Raw genomic sequence first — 18,951 nt, 5'->3', positions numbered from 1 at the left:
CTCTAACGATAGCCACCAAATATAAAGAAATCACACTATCACGCTTGAATTCCTTGACGAATAACATTTTTTTCTGGAAAATTCTCAACAAAATGCTTTTATACGCTTGTAAACAATATAATGAGCTGTCACTGGAATAATTTTAACAGCTGTAGGACGAGTGGTTTAGAAATGACAGCAGTCTGAAGTTGGTTGCAGATTTTTTTCATCTCACCCTGTATGTTTACATTTTTTTTCAAATTTACAACACCTCATAGTCAAAATCTTTATTCATAAACCCATTGAATACACACAAAAACAGAGATGGGAATTGTTTATATACTGTAAAATTTGACAAGGTATATTACAGAAAATGCAGAGCTGGAAATGCTAATTAGAAATGAGGTTACCTTTATTTCAGTGTATCATGGTGGAGGGAATGTGGTTTCAATAACACGGCGCCACGAGTCCTACAGCCAGAGATACAATACAATTGCTGTATCAGTAAGTACCGGGCGTGTTATTTCGTGTTTTGATGACAAAATTGGCCGGCTGGATTGTGCGATGTAACACATTTCGATTTTTTTCTTTGCTGTTTTTTGAAGTCGATGTTTACGCGAATAAGTCGATGACGATACAGGCCTTAAACGCTGCATTAATGAAATGTCGCAGTATTTATGCAAAACGGTAATTGAAAATGTCATTAAAAGGTCGCGTGTGTGCCAGCTAACCCGCGGCGACCATCTGCACAATATCTTGTTCCATACATAACCTCATTCCGTCTACTTTACAATATAATAAAAACATATATTGTTTGCGCCAATGCGGGGTAAAGGGGGAATATGCAAAGCAAACCAATACAAAATAGAATAAATAAAAACACAATAGCGGGGTTAGTTTTAAATATAAATAAGGCAAAAGCCAGGCTTTATTGTAATAATAAATAAATAGGGTTTTGGTAAACAATATTACCTTTTTGCACAATAGCGGGGGAGAGCCTTCGTTCGTATCGGGGCGATAGAAGAAGAGAGTTAATAACCAAAACAACGATCCCAACATGAAGTAAGTCGGCGTTGGCGCCATTCGCCACTCGTTGAAATCTGTTGACATTGACAGATTTCAACGATGTTAATCATTTACATGTAATTAGGCGTTAACCCATTGTTAACGTTGCAAAACAATAATTTTCAATCTAAATTAAACATGCCGCCCACCTTGCAACATATTGGGATGTTGTAACTAAAATACAATACATAATTCTATTTTTCTTTCGTTTCTTTTTTTTTAAATTTAATTCAATTCTTTTTTATCTTCAATTTCTTTATTTTTAATTCAATTCATTTTTTCAAACAACATTGTGTAACACTATATGTTACATATGCCCGACAATACCCAACCAAATATGGTGTAGTGGGCTATCGGTAACCCTGGCGTCGCATGCACCCAATGTGTTACAACCCTGGCATAGACTTCCGGCCCGAGTACCAGGGCCACCCGACCAGGCCTATTAAAATCAGGATCTGCCAAAGGAAGACCAAGAAAGGAGTCTTTTATGCGCTCTGGGATTGCCGCTGTAGGCATACGCGCATGGTCCAGATGGGTCACCACTGCCACAATTGACAAGGACTGACTCCGGTCGTAAATCGAGGTGAGACTAAGCCTACATATTTGGCTACCATCGATTCTTGAAGTAGGGATACGAAGACTATGCACCAAAGAGGAGCATATCTGACTCTGCCTACTACATTGGTCCAATACCGCCCTCACGATAGAGGGACGGCCAAAAGCATCAACTTTGACTAACAAAGTCGGGGAAATGCAGATACCAGACTGGAGGGACAACAAGCCGACCAGTCCAACCTGCGAGGGGGAAGCATTTTCTGTCGGACGATAGTAAGGACTATGACGCGAACGTATGCGGACGACGCCGACTATTACTTGTGGGTTTAACCACGGTCTTCGAATCAACGTGAAGAAGAGTGTGGTGATCTTCGTTGCATACGGCACACTTTCTTTTACTTTGACAGTCCCTGGCTTGGTGGGATTTCGCTAAACACCGTATGCAATCATTAAATTTAACAACAACTCGACGACGCATGTCAACATTCATGACGCGGAAGTCGCTACATCTATCCAAAGGGTGCATGCGGTCACAAAGGCGACATTTATGGGAGGCCGCAGATGAATCCCGAGAGGATTCGGACCTACTAAATTTGGCCGACTCCTCCAACGACTGAGGAGTGGCAACCAGAGCCGCAGATGGACCCGAAGATCCGGACTCGGTTCGCGAATTTTCAATTCTGGGGTTAGCAGGGACCGGAGCCGCAGATGAATCCACCGATAAGGATTCGGACTCGGTTTGCATAGGTACAGCAGATGCGAGGGCCGCAGATGAATCCCGTTTGGATTCGGACCCAGGCTCAGATATTGTCACAGCAGCAATTGGTTCCACCAGGGCTGCTTCTACGGCAGCAGAGGACAAAGTAGTATCAGTTGGGGGACAATCCGGGGTAGCTTTGACGTCATCAATATTCAAGAGTTCGTCTTCCGTGTACAATTTCATCGACATACTATATAACGAGAAGAGAACCATTCTAATTACTTATCGAAGGGTCGTCGGCCAGAACGACCAACTTGGCGATGGGCCGTCTTACAACGCCGTTCTCGGTTCGGACGTCCGCGACTCGAACGTGACCGTCAGTTCCCGGATGAACATTTACGACACGGCCTAATTTCCACGACGTTGGCGGAAGCTGTTCATGACGAACAACAACTAGATCGTCTATGGCTAACTCTCGCTCTGGAAATTTCCATTTATACCTCATGTGTAAATGTTTCAAATATTCCTCTTTCCACCTCAAACTAAACTGGTGGGCGAGGGCCTGAACTTTTCTAAACCGATTAACTAAGCTTAATGGTTGCTCTGTGATGAGAGGTTCAGGCGGTGCTAACAAAGGGGCCCCAATGAGGAAGTGTCCTGGCGTTAACGCGACAATTTCGTCCGAACTGTCCGACATCGGACAAAGAGGACGCGAGTTCAAACACGCTTCTATCCTAGCCAAAACTGTTGCTAATTCTTCGAACGTGAACTTAAGATTTCGAGCTTGCTTTCGAAAATGTAGTTTAAAGCTCTTGACTCCAGCCTCCCATAACCCTCCCATATGAGGAGCACCAGCAGGTATAAAATGCCACGATAGGCCATGATCTGATAACGTGGAGGAGACTGAGCCAGCACTTTCTTGGAGGAATTCTCTAAAACCTCTCTGAATTTCCCGCGAAGCGCCAACGAAATTTGTTCCATTATCCGAAAAAATAGAACGGGGACAACCACGACGAGCAATGAATCTATGCAACGCGGCCATGAAATTAGCAGTCGACAAATCGGATACTGCTTCCAAATGAATCGCCTTTGTAGCGAAACAAACAAATACACATACATAACCCTTTGTGAGGCGACAAGACCGACCTAGGTAAGATTTTATATCAAATGGACCCGCGAAGTCAACGCCAGTATTTGTAAATGGCCGATCAAGAGTTGTTCTCTCTGGGGGAAGTGCAGCCATGAATTGACTGCAGCTGCGCTTTTTCAGTAAAATGCAGACTTTGCAACGCCGAACTACAAAACGAATGAGATTTTTCATACGTGGAATCCAATATTCCAATCTCAAAGTACGCAACATCAATTGAATATCACCGTGTACACATTTGAGGTGAGTATATTCGACCAACCTAAGAGCCAAAGTACTACGATAGGGGAGGATTATCGGGAATCGCTCCGAATAGGAAAGCGTGGGTGAATGTGCCAATCTACCATTCATTCGCATGACGCCGCTTTCATCCACGAAAGGATTGAGGGGAAGTAGGCAACTCTTACCATCTAACGGCTTTTTGTCCATTAAATTCATATACTCGTTAGAGAAATGCATCTTTTGAGCGATAATTACCAGCCGAGTGCGAACGTCACTTATTTCTGATGAAGAAATTTGCTTGCAGGGAAAACAAAAATGGTTTCTATACCGGGGATGTGTTTGGCGAAGAAATCTAACCAAATAGGCAATGACTCGAAACGCTTTACGCAAACATGAAAAGTTAGCCAAAATATCTTCAAAGGTCGACGAAAAGAACGAAAAATGAGATTGAACTATTCTCATTTCGAGGTCAGTATCAAGGGTAGCCAGATTATGATTCGACCATATAGATTTATTCTTACCTAACCAATTAGGACCGTGCCACCATAGGCGGGAGGAAGACAATTCTGAGGGAGACATACCTCGACTTCCAATGTCAGCGGGGTTATCTTCTGATTTGACATGATACCAGTTGTGATTGCCAACATTTTCCTGTATCCGACATACACGATTTGCAACGAAAGTTGTCCATGTGGAGGGGGTTTTCTTCAGCCATGCTAGCACTATAGTGGAATCTGTCCAACAATAAATTTGACGAAATTCGATACCTATCTCCCGAACTATAGTTTTTAGAAGATCTGACGCCAAAACTGCTCCACAAAGCTCTAAGCGGGGTAATGAAATTGATTTTAAGGGAGCGACCTTTGTTTTGCACGATAGCAAATTTACGAAAATTTTTCCATCTGGGGACTCAACACGCATATAGACTACCCCCGCGTATGCCTTTTCCGAGGCGTCGGAACCTAGGAATCCGGATTGAGTTTACATGGGGATATGATTCCACGAACCTTTTCCAATCAGCCTCAGTTGCTGCCAAAAGTGAATCATCCCAACCAACATTATCCAGCCAAACCTTCTGCATAATCATTTTCGCTGTCACAATGACTGGAGCCAACCACCCAACGGGGTCAAACAATTTCGCAATAGCCGAAAGAACCTCCCTCTTAGTGTAGGTGGATTTATTAACAATAGGGTTAACTGCAAAGTAGAAACAATCTAACCGCGCATTCCATCTTATACCCAAAGGTTTAGAACTGCTAGCTTCTACAAACGACAACAATTGAGCGTCAACCAAATGCTCAGGGGGGAAACGATCCAGAATAGCTCTATTATTGGCAGTCCATTTTCTAAGCTCAAACTTTGCCGACGAGAGTGCCCTAATCAACTGGTCCCTAGCTGCTAATGCAGTCTCAATGTCATGAGCTCCAGCTAAAACATCGTCAACGTACATACAATTTCGCAAAATATGCGCTGCTAGGGGGAATTCTGACTCAGTATCATCTGCCAGTTGTAAAAGCGTCCGAATTGCTAAGTATGGTGCACAATTTACACCGAATGTGACCGTCTGAAGTTCATAATCTAAAACCTGCTTCGTCGTCGAATCACGATATAAAATTCTCTGAAGAGGTGAATGCTTGGGATCTACGCGGATTTGCCTATACATTTGGGTAATATCAGAGTTGAAAACGAATTTGAAGACCCGCCAACGGAGGATTAAAAGGACCAAATCTTGCTGTAACGTTGGACCTACGTGCAAAATGTCGTTAAGACTCTGCCCATTCGAAGTTTTGTTTGAGGCATTAAATACTACTCTGAGTTTAGTAGTCGACTTTTCTAAGTTAATCACAGGGTGATGAGGTAAATAACACGAAATGACTTCCTTTGAAGTATTTGCGGATATTGGCTTCATGTGATCAAGTTCTAAGTATTCCGATAATACTTGATCGTAAACTATTTTTACGTCGGGCTTCTTCATCAACGAATTTTCGTTGCGATAAAATTGTTTAAGAACATTTGAACGAGATTCTCCCAAGTACCCAGTAGCGCCAATCTCAGCTTTTATTGGTAGTGTAACAATATATCTACCCTCTGAGTTCCTACGAGTAGTCCGAACGTAATTCTCCTCACAGAAACGGTCCGATGGGGATAATATTTTTCTTTTGGGAGTTTCCTCAAGTTCCCAGAATCTCAACAATGTGTGGTTAAGTTTATCTTCCTCTGCTACGTCAATAGTAGTGGCGAAAGTTCGGACTTGTGCTGCTGGAATAGGACCAGTGACAAGCCAGCCAAACACGGAGTTTTGAGCCAGTAAAGCTCCAGACAAAATCGGACGACAACCATCTAAAACTATTTTGGGGTAAAGATCGGCTCCTAACAACAGATCTACAGGTCGAGGTTCAAAAAGATTTACATCAGCTAAGCGAAGGTCGGGGATTTGCTTCTTCAAATCTGAATTTGCCACAAATGACGGAAGATTTCCTGAAATGGCACACAACACTAACACACTTGTTTCCAATAACAGAGATGTGTCGAATGGACTGCTAATTCTTATACTGCAAGCTTTATTAGCAGTAGCCGAAAGCGAACAACTTACTCCTGATACAACAACATTAGCAGGGGATACGGGAAGCTTCAAACGATTTTGGAGTCGCTCTGAAATAAAAGAGGACTCTGACGCAGGATCTATCAGCGCCCTAGCAGGATACAGAACACCGTCGTGAACGATATTCACCATTGCCGTACCCAAAAGTACAGCTTTGTTCTGTGCGGCGTGAAACACTTGACGAGGTACACATCCAGCCGATGTGGATGCTACACAGTTTCCCGAATTGGATTGCCTAGAGCTCGAATTTGGGGATACGTTAGAAGTCACGGTGGAAGTTTGAGACGAATTACCCAATGTAATATCTTCCCGATGCAACAATGTATGATGTGCCTTATTGCACTTCGAACAACGACGTTTGCTATCACATTTCTTTACTTCATGACCGCTACGAAGACAGTTCATGCAAAGATGATGGCGTTTCATTACTTTATACCGATCAACGGGTTTTAAGCTCTTAAAGCGGGGACAGTCATACAATTTATGACGTTGATTTTGACAAATGACACAATGTGGACCTTTCGAAGCACGGGGAGAACTAGGCGATTTAGGGACATTAACATTAGAAACATGCGCTTGAACTTTTCTACTACTTAACTGCTTCGACCTATCTGTGCCACGCATGTCATGAAGACACATGAGCGTACGAATTCTCTCAGTGAGAAAGGCATCCAAGTCTTTCCAAGACGAAAGAGAGGATTTATCCTTTACACTTTGCTCCCAAAGGGTCTGAGTAAGTTTTGGCAGTCGTTGGAGACACAGAAACACAAGAATCGGATCCCAATTTTCAGTTTTAACATCATAAATTACCATCGAAGTTAAACAACCATTTATACCGCGTTGAATCGTCTTTAATCCTGAACTAGTCTCACTATAGAGAGCAGGAATATCGAATAAAACCTTCAACTGGTTATGAACAAGAAGTCGAGGATTGTCATAAGTTTCGATCAAAGCCTTCCAAGCCGGCGCAAAACTACGATTAGTGAGTGGAAACTTTGACACTATCTCGCGAGCTTCCCCTGTCGTCTTCCGGACCAAATGACAAAGTCTTTCAATGTCGCTTAGACGAGCATTATTAATATATACAGCGGTAAACAAATCCCTAAACGTTGGCCATGAGTGGAAATCGCCTTCAAAAACATCTGTGTCACAAGGCGGCAGAGCTAGATTATGTACAACATCTGAATTTGAAACAGAATCCAAAGTTCGAAAACTCGCACTACTATTCCCCACAATAGAGGTAAGCGGAGTCTGAATTTGAGAAGGATTTTCGAGCGAAGCCTGATTCGAAACATTCAATTGGTTTCGCGTTTCAACCGACGTTTTCGGCATAATTGGATTCGGTGATTTTTGTAGGGTTTCACCCGGGGTTTCTAACAAAGACGCTACAGAACCACTAACGCTTGAATTAATAGAAGAAGAACGAGTCCTTTTAAATTGATCTAACTTCCTATTAATTGCAGCCTGGCATCTCAGATACAGTTGAAAAGATGCATGATACTTTTGATCGACAGCATCTATTTCTTCTTTTGACGTATCTACAGACGTCATCATAAAATCACAGCCTTTTTCAAATTTTTCCTGCACTCTTTCCCACAAGTTCTCTAGTCCATTCATTTGGGATTTTAAATACTGGAAATCCAATTCCTCATCACGCATAGACTCAAAGCTAGCGTTAAACTTTACGAGAGCATCCGAAGCTCTGATAAACATATCAATTGGAGTCAAAGGCATTTTAAAAGGTTTTTACAAAGTCTCTACTACAATAAGTAAGAGAAAAACAACTAAAGCACGATTTGCTATAAAAAATAACCAAAAACCAAATTCGACTTCGCACAATATACGAAGGAGTAACAACGCAAAATTATCAACAAACTCAAAAATGTCCAAAAAATCGTCCAAATTTGTTAAATGTTCAAGGAACGTACCGAAAGATGCCAAGAATTTAACAAAACCGCACTATAGGGCCAAAAAACTTGAAAACTTCCGCGAAATTATTGCCTTGAACCTCTCACACAATAGTGAAAAAATCAAAATTTGAACTATAAATTTCAAAATTATAATCTCCAATGAGATATTTAGCCACCGATAATAAGGTACCAACAAAAATGTGAGAAAATCAATAAGTAAATATAAAATATTCAAAAAATATATCGATAAATATATATACAAATTATCAAATTTTCTAAAAATTGTATATTTTACCGGTAATTTTCCAAAAAACCGTATTTTCGCGCACAAAAAATCTAAAATATTTTAATTTTTAATATTTTCTAACGAAAATATAGAGATTATTTCGATTTTATTTCAAAAGTTAACTACAATTTAGGCAACTAAACTACCGAATGTAGCGTGATTTTCCAATAAATATTTATCAACAATAAAATTTCTGAGCAAAATCTCCAAAATTAATTAAAAATTTCAAATTCCGCACGAAAAATATCAATTTTAACACTTTTTACTAAAAAGTCGTATTGACCGATCGTAGGGTGCACGCGTTATTTAATTTTTCCAAAAACGTCGTTTTATTACACCCAATTACCATTAATAATTATTCCAAACAAAAATCAAAAATTTTTCATATATTATATTACAGGTCGTTTTATCACGGTTCACCTGTAATGCAACGAACGATAGAAAAATATCAAACGTCTGACCAAACGTATGTATGTATACGCTTATGTGTGGCTGACCGACCAAGCAGTGATCATCAGTGGTGTGCCTATTACTGCGTTTGTATGTTTGTATATCGATGGTTAGCGAACAACCAAACAAACCAATGTAATTGCTGCGTGTATTTTTTGGGGGTGATTTTTAATGAATATTTTAATTATCAAAAATGCAAATTTGCAAAAAATTTAACAATTTTTAATTTCAACTATACCGATCGATAGGAAATTTAACGTACATTAAAATGACACCCGACAACAATATTTTATTTTCACTAGAAAAGCCAAAAAATACACTTTTTTTCACAATTATTTTGATTTATTTGTTTTCTATGATTTTTTGTCGAATGCCGACGGCAAAACAATATTTGCAAAACTAGACGGCGGGGGAACGGGGTACGCGACGCGTTGTAAAACGGCCACTGAACAAATAAACGACACGAATTGTTGTTGTTTTACACAAATTTTTCGAAAATTCTTTTTCAATAGAATTTTATTATTTTTTTTCACAAGGCACTTTTTTTCACTTTACGTACCTGGTTGTTTTTAATGGAAACGAGATGATGATAAAGATGATGATGACGATGATTGTGTGGACTGTATTTTTGTTGATGGTGATGATGAAGTTTGCTTTGTGAAAAGAAAAAAGAAGAAACGATTAACTTCTTTTTACCAAGGGCTCGTAATCCGGTACGAAGTGACCAATGTTTGCGCCAATGCGGGGTAAAGGGGGAATATGCAAAGCAAACCAATACAAAATAGAATAAATAAAAACACAATAGCGGGGTTAGTTTTAAATATAAATAAGGCAAAAGCCAGGCTTTATTATAATAATAAATAAATAGGGTTTTGGTAAACAATATTACCTTTTTGCACAATAGCGGGGGAGAGCCTTCGTTCGTATCGGGGCGATAGAAGAAGAGAGTTAATAACCAAAACAACGATCCCAACATGAAGTAAGTCGGCGTTGGCGCCATTCGCCACTCGTTGAAATCTGTTGACATTGACAGATTTCAACGATGTTAATCATTTACATGTAATTAGGCGTTAACCCATTGTTAACGTTGCAAAACAATAATTTTCAATCTAAATTAAACATATATGATTTTTTCCGTTAACGTGAAAAACAAAATGTATAATTTTGGGATAAAACAATATTTTCCCTCTATCTTGGATTACATTTTGGGGATGCCCCCAATATTAGAAAATTTTCAAAAAATAAAATCCATTAAAAATTCTGTTAAAATCTTTAAAATATCTAATATCGGAAGGGGCCGATATATGGGGGGATATACGATATTGTGGACCTATATAGACAATTACCTTTCAGGGGTTAAAGTGCTCACAAAGAACTACTTGTGTGTATTTTCAGACAATACCATATGAAAATATGGCTAAAATCATCAAAATACCGAATATCGGGGGTACCGTTATATGGGGGATATACGATATCGTTAATCTATATATGTCAGGGGGTAAACTGCTCATAATGAACTACTCGTGTGGAATTTCAGTCAATTCCGTTGAAAAATGTGTCTGAAATCATCAATATACCGAATATTGGGAGTACCCTTATATGGGGGCTATACGATATCGTGGACCTATATAGATAATTCTCTTCCGAGGTATAAAGTACCCACAAGGTACTCCTTGTGTGGATTTTCAGACAATTCCGTTGAAAAATGTGGGTAAAATCATCAAAATACCGAATATTGGGGGTTACCGTTATCTGGGGGATATACGATATTGTTTACCTATATAGATAATTCTCTTCCAAGGCATAAAGTACCTACAAGGAACTTCTTGTGTGCATTATCAGACAATTCCGTTGAAAAATGTGGCTAAAATCATCAAAATACCGAATATCGGGGGGTACCGTTATATGGGGGCTATACGATATCGTGGACCGATATAGCCCATTTTCGAATTTGACCTGCCTGCAGACAAAAGAGGGATCTGTGTAAAATTTTAGCTTCATATCTTTATTCGTTTAGACTGTAGCGTGATTACAACAGACGGACAGACATGGCTAAATCTTAGAATTTTACGCTGATCAAGAATATATATACTTTGTTGGGTCTAAAATAATTATTTCGATGAGTTACAAACGGAATGACGAACTTAATATACCCTCCATACTATGTATGGTGGAGGGTATAAAAAAAACAAAATCAGTTGTTGCATATTTAAAAATCGAATTGACACAATAAGGCTCCAGTATGGAGTTGCTTTTTTATCTGAATTTGAGCAACTGTTCTTGTTGAGCCACGCTTGTAACCATGGTAGGAAAATACAGGTAGATGCTCAACGCATGGGATCATTGATGCATCAAGCCTTTCAAATTTAAATAACAAAATAACACCTAACAATGCCGACGACATAGTTCGCTGTTATCGTTGAAATGCTGCTTTTGTAGAACATCATACAAAAGTTGCAGTCAACCATGACACGATCCAACCTTTGGCATAAATAAATCAAACAGGTCGATTATGTTGGGTGCCAATTTCGGTCAAATACTTAGGACATGATTTCCTAAAAAATGTTCGTGTGTCGAAAAAACTCAATTCAAACAATTCGTCTCGTGCTACCCTTTAATATAAATCGCATTTTCATATTAAGCGAGTATTCACCACAACTAAGGCATTAATTTTAAGATGTAGATGGCTCTCAATATAAAATACATTTTTCTAATTTTGTAGACAATAAAGTGCACTTTAATTGTTCCACTAAAGTCCATCATACACAAGTTTAAAAATACGAGCCATACATTGTTTTTTGAAAATGTCACCCTGTGGCTTGTTGACTTGCCAGGGCACACACCAGTGACATATTTATATGAACTTGGCATCACTAAAATCTTATTTATGCCCAAGAGCTCCATCTACATATCGTTTTAAATCATTTTGCATTTTCTAGTTGTAATGAATAGATTAGAAAGAGTAAAGACAGTGCATTTATACCATGGTAGAAGAATATAGGTAGACGCGTCGACACAGTTGCTGGGACAATGAACTGTCAAACCAATTTTGGAATTGAAAATGTTGAATGAAAAATTATTTAAATTTGCAAAAATTGATGAAAAACGCGAATTATAATAGCCTCCGAATGACGTAGTATAAGAAAACGTATAAAAATTTACTTATATTTGAAAAAACATTTAAATTTTTTTGACATATCAATGCTCCCAAGCGTTGATGCATCTACCTGTATTCTTCTGCCATGATTTATACTATGAAGTTTAACCATAGACAAATTAAGATATAGACAACGAAATGCTCTCACCGTTTATCTTCGAAAAAAATCGAATCAGCAGATGTCGTCTATATCGTTTCAGGGGTTTGAGTGGGAATATTGAAGTCACTCAATTCTAAAACATTAAAAATAACAAAAACTGTAAGATATTTGTCAGTTAAAAATTGTTCCATAATAAAAGAAATGTGAAAAGTACGTGATGATATCAAAAAATTCCGGAATAATAAAGTGAAATTCTTGAAAAACGATAAAATGTGTTTTCGAAGTCGAGTGGGTTGAACGCGTAAATCAGCATCTTGACTATGCAAAACATGATGAGAGCCACCTGGATAAAAAGACAAAACTAACTTTTCGTTGTCTATATCTTAATTTGTCTATGGTTTAACCCAATGGGATTATGTATAAATGCCGCTCAGATAATGTTTGTTTGTTATGTTGAAAAATAAGTGTTTATTCACATTGATGACAGTCTGCATGGAAAAAATGTGTCATGGGAAAATACAATTTTAAGCAGCGAACGAAAACAAACGAAACGATTAACGTACCGCTCACACGAAGTCACAAACTTTTTTAATTTTTTCAATCGTTTTGTACTTCATACAAAACATGGTAGAAGAATATAGGTAGACGCGTCGACACAGCTGTTGGGACAATGAACTGTTAAACCAATTTTGGAATTGAAAATGTTGAATGAAAAATTATTTAAATTTGTAAAAATTGTTGAAAATAGCGAATTATAATAGCCTCCGAATGACATAGTATAAGAAAACGTAAAAAATCTACTTATGTTTGAAAAAACATTTAAATTGTATTCCTGTATTCTTCTTCTTGTTTGATACAAAACAGAACCACAAACCTTTCAACGTCAGAAATACACAAACAGTACGTTTGTTTTAATGTACTATGGCCGTGAGTTGCCAATCTGTTCTGTTTGACTTTCCTGCAGTGAGTATTGAACCTGACCTCCTAATTTATAAGAAATATTCTTTTGCATTTTAAATTTAATAATCCAAATTCTAAAATTGACATTTTTGAAATTAAAATAATTTACTGAAAAGTAATTTTTTGTTTAAATTTTTAGACATATAACTCTGACACTTGTATTAGGTACAAAAACAAATGTTGTTGTTTTTTTATTGTTGACCTGCATAGCATAGCATAGTCTATGCTAGCATAGACGGTGAAACAAGACTGTTGCTTTTCTCAATAAAAATTTTTTTCCCTGAAGATGACTGTCGAAGACAGTCGAAATATCGGAAAATAAAAATCAAAATTATAAAAATAAAACACTGATGTTTTTCAATTGACCTTAAGCCAAAATAAAGTTAATAAGATACAAAAACAAATTTGTATGTAGTTGTGACCATGGTAGAAGAATACAGGTATTCGCATCGACATAGCTGCTGGGACAATGAACTGTCAAACCGATTTTGGAATTGAAAATGTTGAATGAAAAATAATTGGAATCTATAAAAATTGTTGAAAAAATCATAATATAACAACCACCGATTTGCGTCGTATAAGAAAGCATTTAAAATATAATTATTTTTGATAAAACATTTTAAAAATTTCGACATATCAATGTTACCTATATTCTTCTACCATGGTTGTAACCATGGCTCAATAAGAAAGGTTGCTCAACTTCAAATAGACTTAAATATGCAACAGCTGGTTTTGTTTATTTTTATTTTTTTTTATAAAATGTTTATATTCGGGAAACCCGCGAAACAAGAATGGAATTTAGGGGTTATTCTAAAGGGTTGAATCTAAAATTGTAGGACATTACAATTTTATCACAAAATTGCACACTTTGTTTTGAAATAATTTCAATTTATTATATTTTTTATTCAAAACAATACGCACACATACACAAAATGTGGTAGCTTTGTTGTACCCTCAGTTATTTTGCCATGGTTGTTACGTTCGTTGTACAACAGCACTTGATGTTACCTGTATTATTCTGCCATGATAGGGGCATAGAAGTGACTGAAAATAATTTTTTCTTATGGAAGTCTTGTAATGTTAAAACTATGGTAGATTAACTAAAAGGTAGAAAAAACTATAAAACATATAATTCAATAGCAAGATGTTGATAGTAAAGTCATATTCCGAAATTGGTTAATTTTAATAATTTCATATACTTCCTCTCAATGTATAGTTGTCAGAGATTTTATGGTAAAAAAAGTATACCCGATATATAGCAAATGGTTAATAATTAAATTAAAAAAATTAAATTAAATTAAAAATTAAAATTAAATTAAATCATTGTGATAAAAATTCAAAACGTATCTGGGTAACAATCATTGAAAACCATTTATTTAATTTTTATGATAAATGAATTATTTTCATAAAGACTTGAAACTTTTTATAACCCCCAAGCCGAATTAATATATAGTTAACTTCACATATACAGACATTTAAATTCAAGTATCTTAGCTACTTGCAAATTAATTACTGAAGTTAGTTATTCATAAAATGTTTTGTAGTAAGTAAAAAGTGAAATTTAATTTTCTAACGGCTGCTATTTTTTTAGAATTTGTCAATAATTAACCCTAATTTCAATTTACTTCCCATCTTAAAAAGGCCTTGTTTTATTTTCAGTAATATTAGATTTAAAAACTAATTATATATGTATATTAATCATGAATTCCATTTTACCTTCATAAAAGATATGATTAAAACCTCGTATACTTTTCTATATTTGACGCTACGCACGCGTTATGTTACATTACAATATGTTAGTTACTTGGCTTAAAACGCATTACCTGCTTTCGTACGGTTTCTGTTCACTTCCTAACGGGTTTCCATTTATTGGTAGTGAAGAATTTTTCAGGTAAGACAGAAATTTTGTGTGTATCACTTTTGACCAAGAGAAATGACTACCTGTTGCAATGGAATATTGAAATATGTGAATTTATTACGTAGCAAGTGCAATTGACAGACTCAATATAATCACGATGTCACATTTTCGGCATAACGAGGGGGATGTTGCAAGACAAAGCAGCAGCAAAGAAATGGAGGATGGCCAAAGACCACACCACAGTGGTAGATACCAAGAAAATCCCAGTCATATTATGGAACATTTAGCCACGTTTACAGTGAACGAAGACGCTGGAATTGTCACTCCGATTGATGGAATGCGACGACTTCTACAAATGGAAAAGAACACAGGTATATGGTCGCAAAAAATGAAGTTGTGTTTGGACAAAAACAGTGTGCTCATAACTGATTTTGAGACGGGGGTGAGTAAGCCACACAAAGAAAAGAAATGACACGAAAACCAATAAAGCATTTGTCTACTTTTTCAGGAATTAATCGAAAGATTCCCATATTACTTGATAGAGAGTCCAACGGCATTTACATCGGACGATGTACTGGAGTTGTATAACAATGTTCTAGTTTTCATTGTCTCGGCCGGAGATGGAGTTCAGTCAGAGATGCATATATTCCAAGTAAGGTCTTTAGCCAAAAATTCTCTATACAATTTTCTAACTTACATACATATTTACTGTTCTGGCATTATTGAAATAGTCTCAGAGCATATCGGCGGTGCATTTAGTTGAAGATATTAAATATCTTCTGAATAACAGCTCTGGTCGCACAGACTCACCAACAACATACTCTAATCAGGCCATAAGTTTAAGAAAGACCGAAGAATCTGATTTCTACAAAAATACACGAGAACTTTGTAAGTACCTATTATAGTTCTATTTGAAATAAGACCTACTGACCAATTTGTCTAATTAGATAGTGCCAACGTTGGCGCAAACGCTGAATCTCGAATGTTTGAGGACATCGTAAGTGAGAAGTATGAGCGGGAAGTCAACCTTTTAAATAGTTGCTTTGATGATATCGAGAAATTTATTGCTCGACTGCAACACACTGCAGCTGCTGTACGGGAGATAGAGAGGAGGAAATACAAGAAACGTGAAATTGGCGATGGCCTTTTGAACTTGCATACACGCCCTCCTTCCGAACAAGAATTCGTCGACATTTTGGCCAAATTCAAGTTGTCTTTCAATTTGCTGTCGAAACTTAAGTCTCATATTCATGACCCCAATGCTCCGGAACTGGTTCATTTTCTTTTTACACCTCTTGCGTTGATCGTTGAGGCTGCGCGTGATACATATGCTGAGTCCCAAATTGCTTCGAATGTAATTGAGCCATTGCTAACCAGCGACACAATACAATTCTTAATGAACTGTGTCAGTAGCAAAGAAACGGAACTGTGGAAGTCACTAGGTGCATCCTGGATAACTCCAGCTGAACAATGGTGTGAAAGGGAAGATATGAGTAACATTAGAGGCTATAATAGACCATCTCATAATATGGGCGGCAATGAGTTTCCCTTGCCACGGCCAGACCAATATGGGCTGGCAGATGAACAGCAAATCGATTATAGCCATTTACCAGGAACATCAACGTCACGTCTCAATATGTTATCTGGCTACAAATACAAAAACAAAATGTCAGAGCAAAGAAACTTTGATCCATCCATTGGTGAGGAGATCGAAGTCAACCAAGTTCAAGACGTTATGCGATCACAGGAGCAAGTGCTAGGAGGAATGCAAATCCAAAATATTCCCGGAGAAGATATGAGTGACAATGCACCACACTCCTCGAGTCAACATTTAGGAAAATTCAAAGCTCGACATTCACCGATGGAAATGGATACACTGAATGAAAAGTGGCTAAACCAACTCCGTATGAAGGGATCAAAAGTAGTTGTTGTGTGTTATCCGCGCATTGCAAACAACGACAAGGAATTGAGTGTTGTCAAAGGAGAATATTTAGAGGTAAACTAATATAACAACTTATTATTAATAACACTATTGATATGTATATTTCGTCTAGATTATTGATGATTCGAGGAAATGGTGGAAGGTTCGAAATGTAAACGGTAATGTAGGTCATATACCCAGTACAATTGTGGCCCCGGTTTATGTTTCGTCTTCGTCTCACAAAAATTGAGTTGATGTGACCGGAAACAAAAAAATTGTCATTCGAAATATTGTTATTAACAAATAGTTTTTTGATATATGTATGTATCTAATATCCTTATAATTGTAGCATGTACAGTGCCAAAAAGAGGTTATTGGCACTGTTACTTTAAAAAGAAACGATGAATTTTATAAAAAGACAAGACATATACAATGTATTTTAATATAAACATATTTACACACATTTAATATTCAATATATTAATAAATAAACCTTAAATCCAAAACTAACATTTATAAGAAAAACAAATTACTAACTTTGAACTTTTATTCAGAAAACATTTGTTATTGATATTAAGATTTAGATTTCATGAAGTCATCAACACAATCTGTTAGTATTTTCTTCGATTCTAACGCCATTTTGCATACTTGGTCATACGACATTTTTGTTTTATATGATTCGATAATTAAAACGCTGGTTTATGTATGTCGAAAGAACTGTCGAAAAACTCTCTCTAGACGTATTTTTTTTAAAATTTTGTAATATTCAAAATATCTCAAAAATTTGAAAAATTCACATAGAATTTATTTTTATAACCTCCATCATACATGGTATGGAGGGTATATTAAATTCGTCATTCAGTTTGTAACTCATCGAAGTAATCATTTTAGACCCAACAAAGTATATATATTCTTGATCAGCGTAAAATTCTACAGTCAAAACGAATTAAGATATGAAGCTAAACTTTTGCACGGATCTGTTTTTTGTCTGCAGGCAGGTCAAGTTCGAAGATGGGCTATATCGGTCCACGATATCGTATTGCCCCCATATAACGGTACCTCCCGATATTCGGTATTTTGATGATGTTAGGCACATTTTTCAATGGAATTGTCTGAAATTCCACACAAGAAGTCCCTTGAGAGTACTTTACCCCCTGAAAGAGAATAGTTCATATAGGTCCACGATATCATATAGCCCCCATATAACAATACCCTCGATATTCGGTATTTTGATGATTTTGAGCCACATTTTCAAACGGAATTGCCTGAAATTCTACACAAGGAGTTCTTTGTGAGCACTTTATCCCCTGACAGAGAATTGTCTATATAGGTCCACGATATCGTGTAGCCCCTATATAACGGTACCCCCCGATATTCGGTATTTTGATGATTTTAGCCACATTTTTCAACGGAATTGTCTGAATTCACACAAGGAGTTCGTTTCGGGTACTTTACCCCCCTGAAAGAGAATTGTCTATATAGGTTCACGATATCGTATAGCCCCCATATAACGGTACCCCCGATATTCGGTATTTTGATTATTTTAGTCACATTTTTTAACGGAATTGTCTGAAATTCTACACAAGGAGTTCTTTGTGAGCACTGTACCCCCTGACAGAGAATTCTCTTTATAGGTTAACGATATCGTATATCCCTCATATATCGGCAAATTCCGATATTAGATCTTTTAAAGATTTTAACTGAATATTTAATGGATTTTTTTTTGATTTTTTAATTCGTTTCAAGTTGTGGAGGGTATTCAAAGTTCGGCCCGACCGAACTTACTGCTTTTTTACTCGTTCTATTTCGCATTTATTTTCTTTCGACATACATAAACCGGCCATGTTCTCAAATCTAAATGGAGATTCTTAGTTTGAAATTGTCCTTGAGTTTTCGATTGCTGTTAGTGTGAAGTGATATGAATAGGCAAGGCAAAGATTACAAAGTTCTTAATGTCCATAAATTTGTTAAATAAAGAAGAAGAAAAATATAAATAAAGTAAAAATATTTATGATGCTCATTATACATTGTCGCGGGGAG

General features: G+C 37.0%; 2 protein-coding genes across 2 annotated transcripts; one reads left to right on the top strand and one right to left on the bottom strand.

Annotated features, from left to right (window-relative positions):
- Positions 1 to 916: 916 nt before the first annotated feature.
- On the bottom strand, positions 917 to 9,712 carry LOC131805962 (uncharacterized). The gene is made up of 2 exons (XM_059129772.1): positions 9,476 to 9,712; positions 917 to 2,549 (listed from the first exon to the last, which is right to left on the bottom strand). The coding sequence occupies exon 2, from the start codon at positions 2,546 to 2,548 to the stop codon at positions 1,880 to 1,882; it is 669 nt and encodes a 222-aa protein (XP_058985755.1). The 5' UTR covers position 2,549; positions 9,476 to 9,712; the 3' UTR covers positions 917 to 1,879.
- A 5,199-nt stretch (positions 9,713 to 14,911) lies between these two features.
- Positions 14,912 to 17,440, top strand: LOC131805958 (epidermal growth factor receptor kinase substrate 8-like). Its single transcript, XM_059129770.1, has 6 exons — positions 14,912 to 15,024; positions 15,117 to 15,433; positions 15,500 to 15,643; positions 15,723 to 15,879; positions 15,939 to 16,987; positions 17,046 to 17,440. Exons 2-6 carry the CDS (start codon positions 15,149 to 15,151, stop codon positions 17,160 to 17,162), a joined length of 1,752 nt encoding a protein of 583 aa, XP_058985753.1. The 5' UTR covers positions 14,912 to 15,024; positions 15,117 to 15,148; the 3' UTR covers positions 17,163 to 17,440.
- The last annotated feature ends 1,511 nt before the right edge of the window (positions 17,441 to 18,951 follow it).

The sequence above is a fragment of the Musca domestica genome, unplaced genomic scaffold (genome assembly GCF_030504385.1).
Source record: "Musca domestica strain aabys unplaced genomic scaffold, Musca_domestica.polishedcontigs.V.1.1 68, whole genome shotgun sequence".
Lineage (NCBI taxonomy): Eukaryota > Metazoa > Arthropoda > Insecta > Diptera > Muscidae > Musca > Musca domestica.
This window is presented reverse-complemented; position numbering and strand designations above follow the sequence as displayed.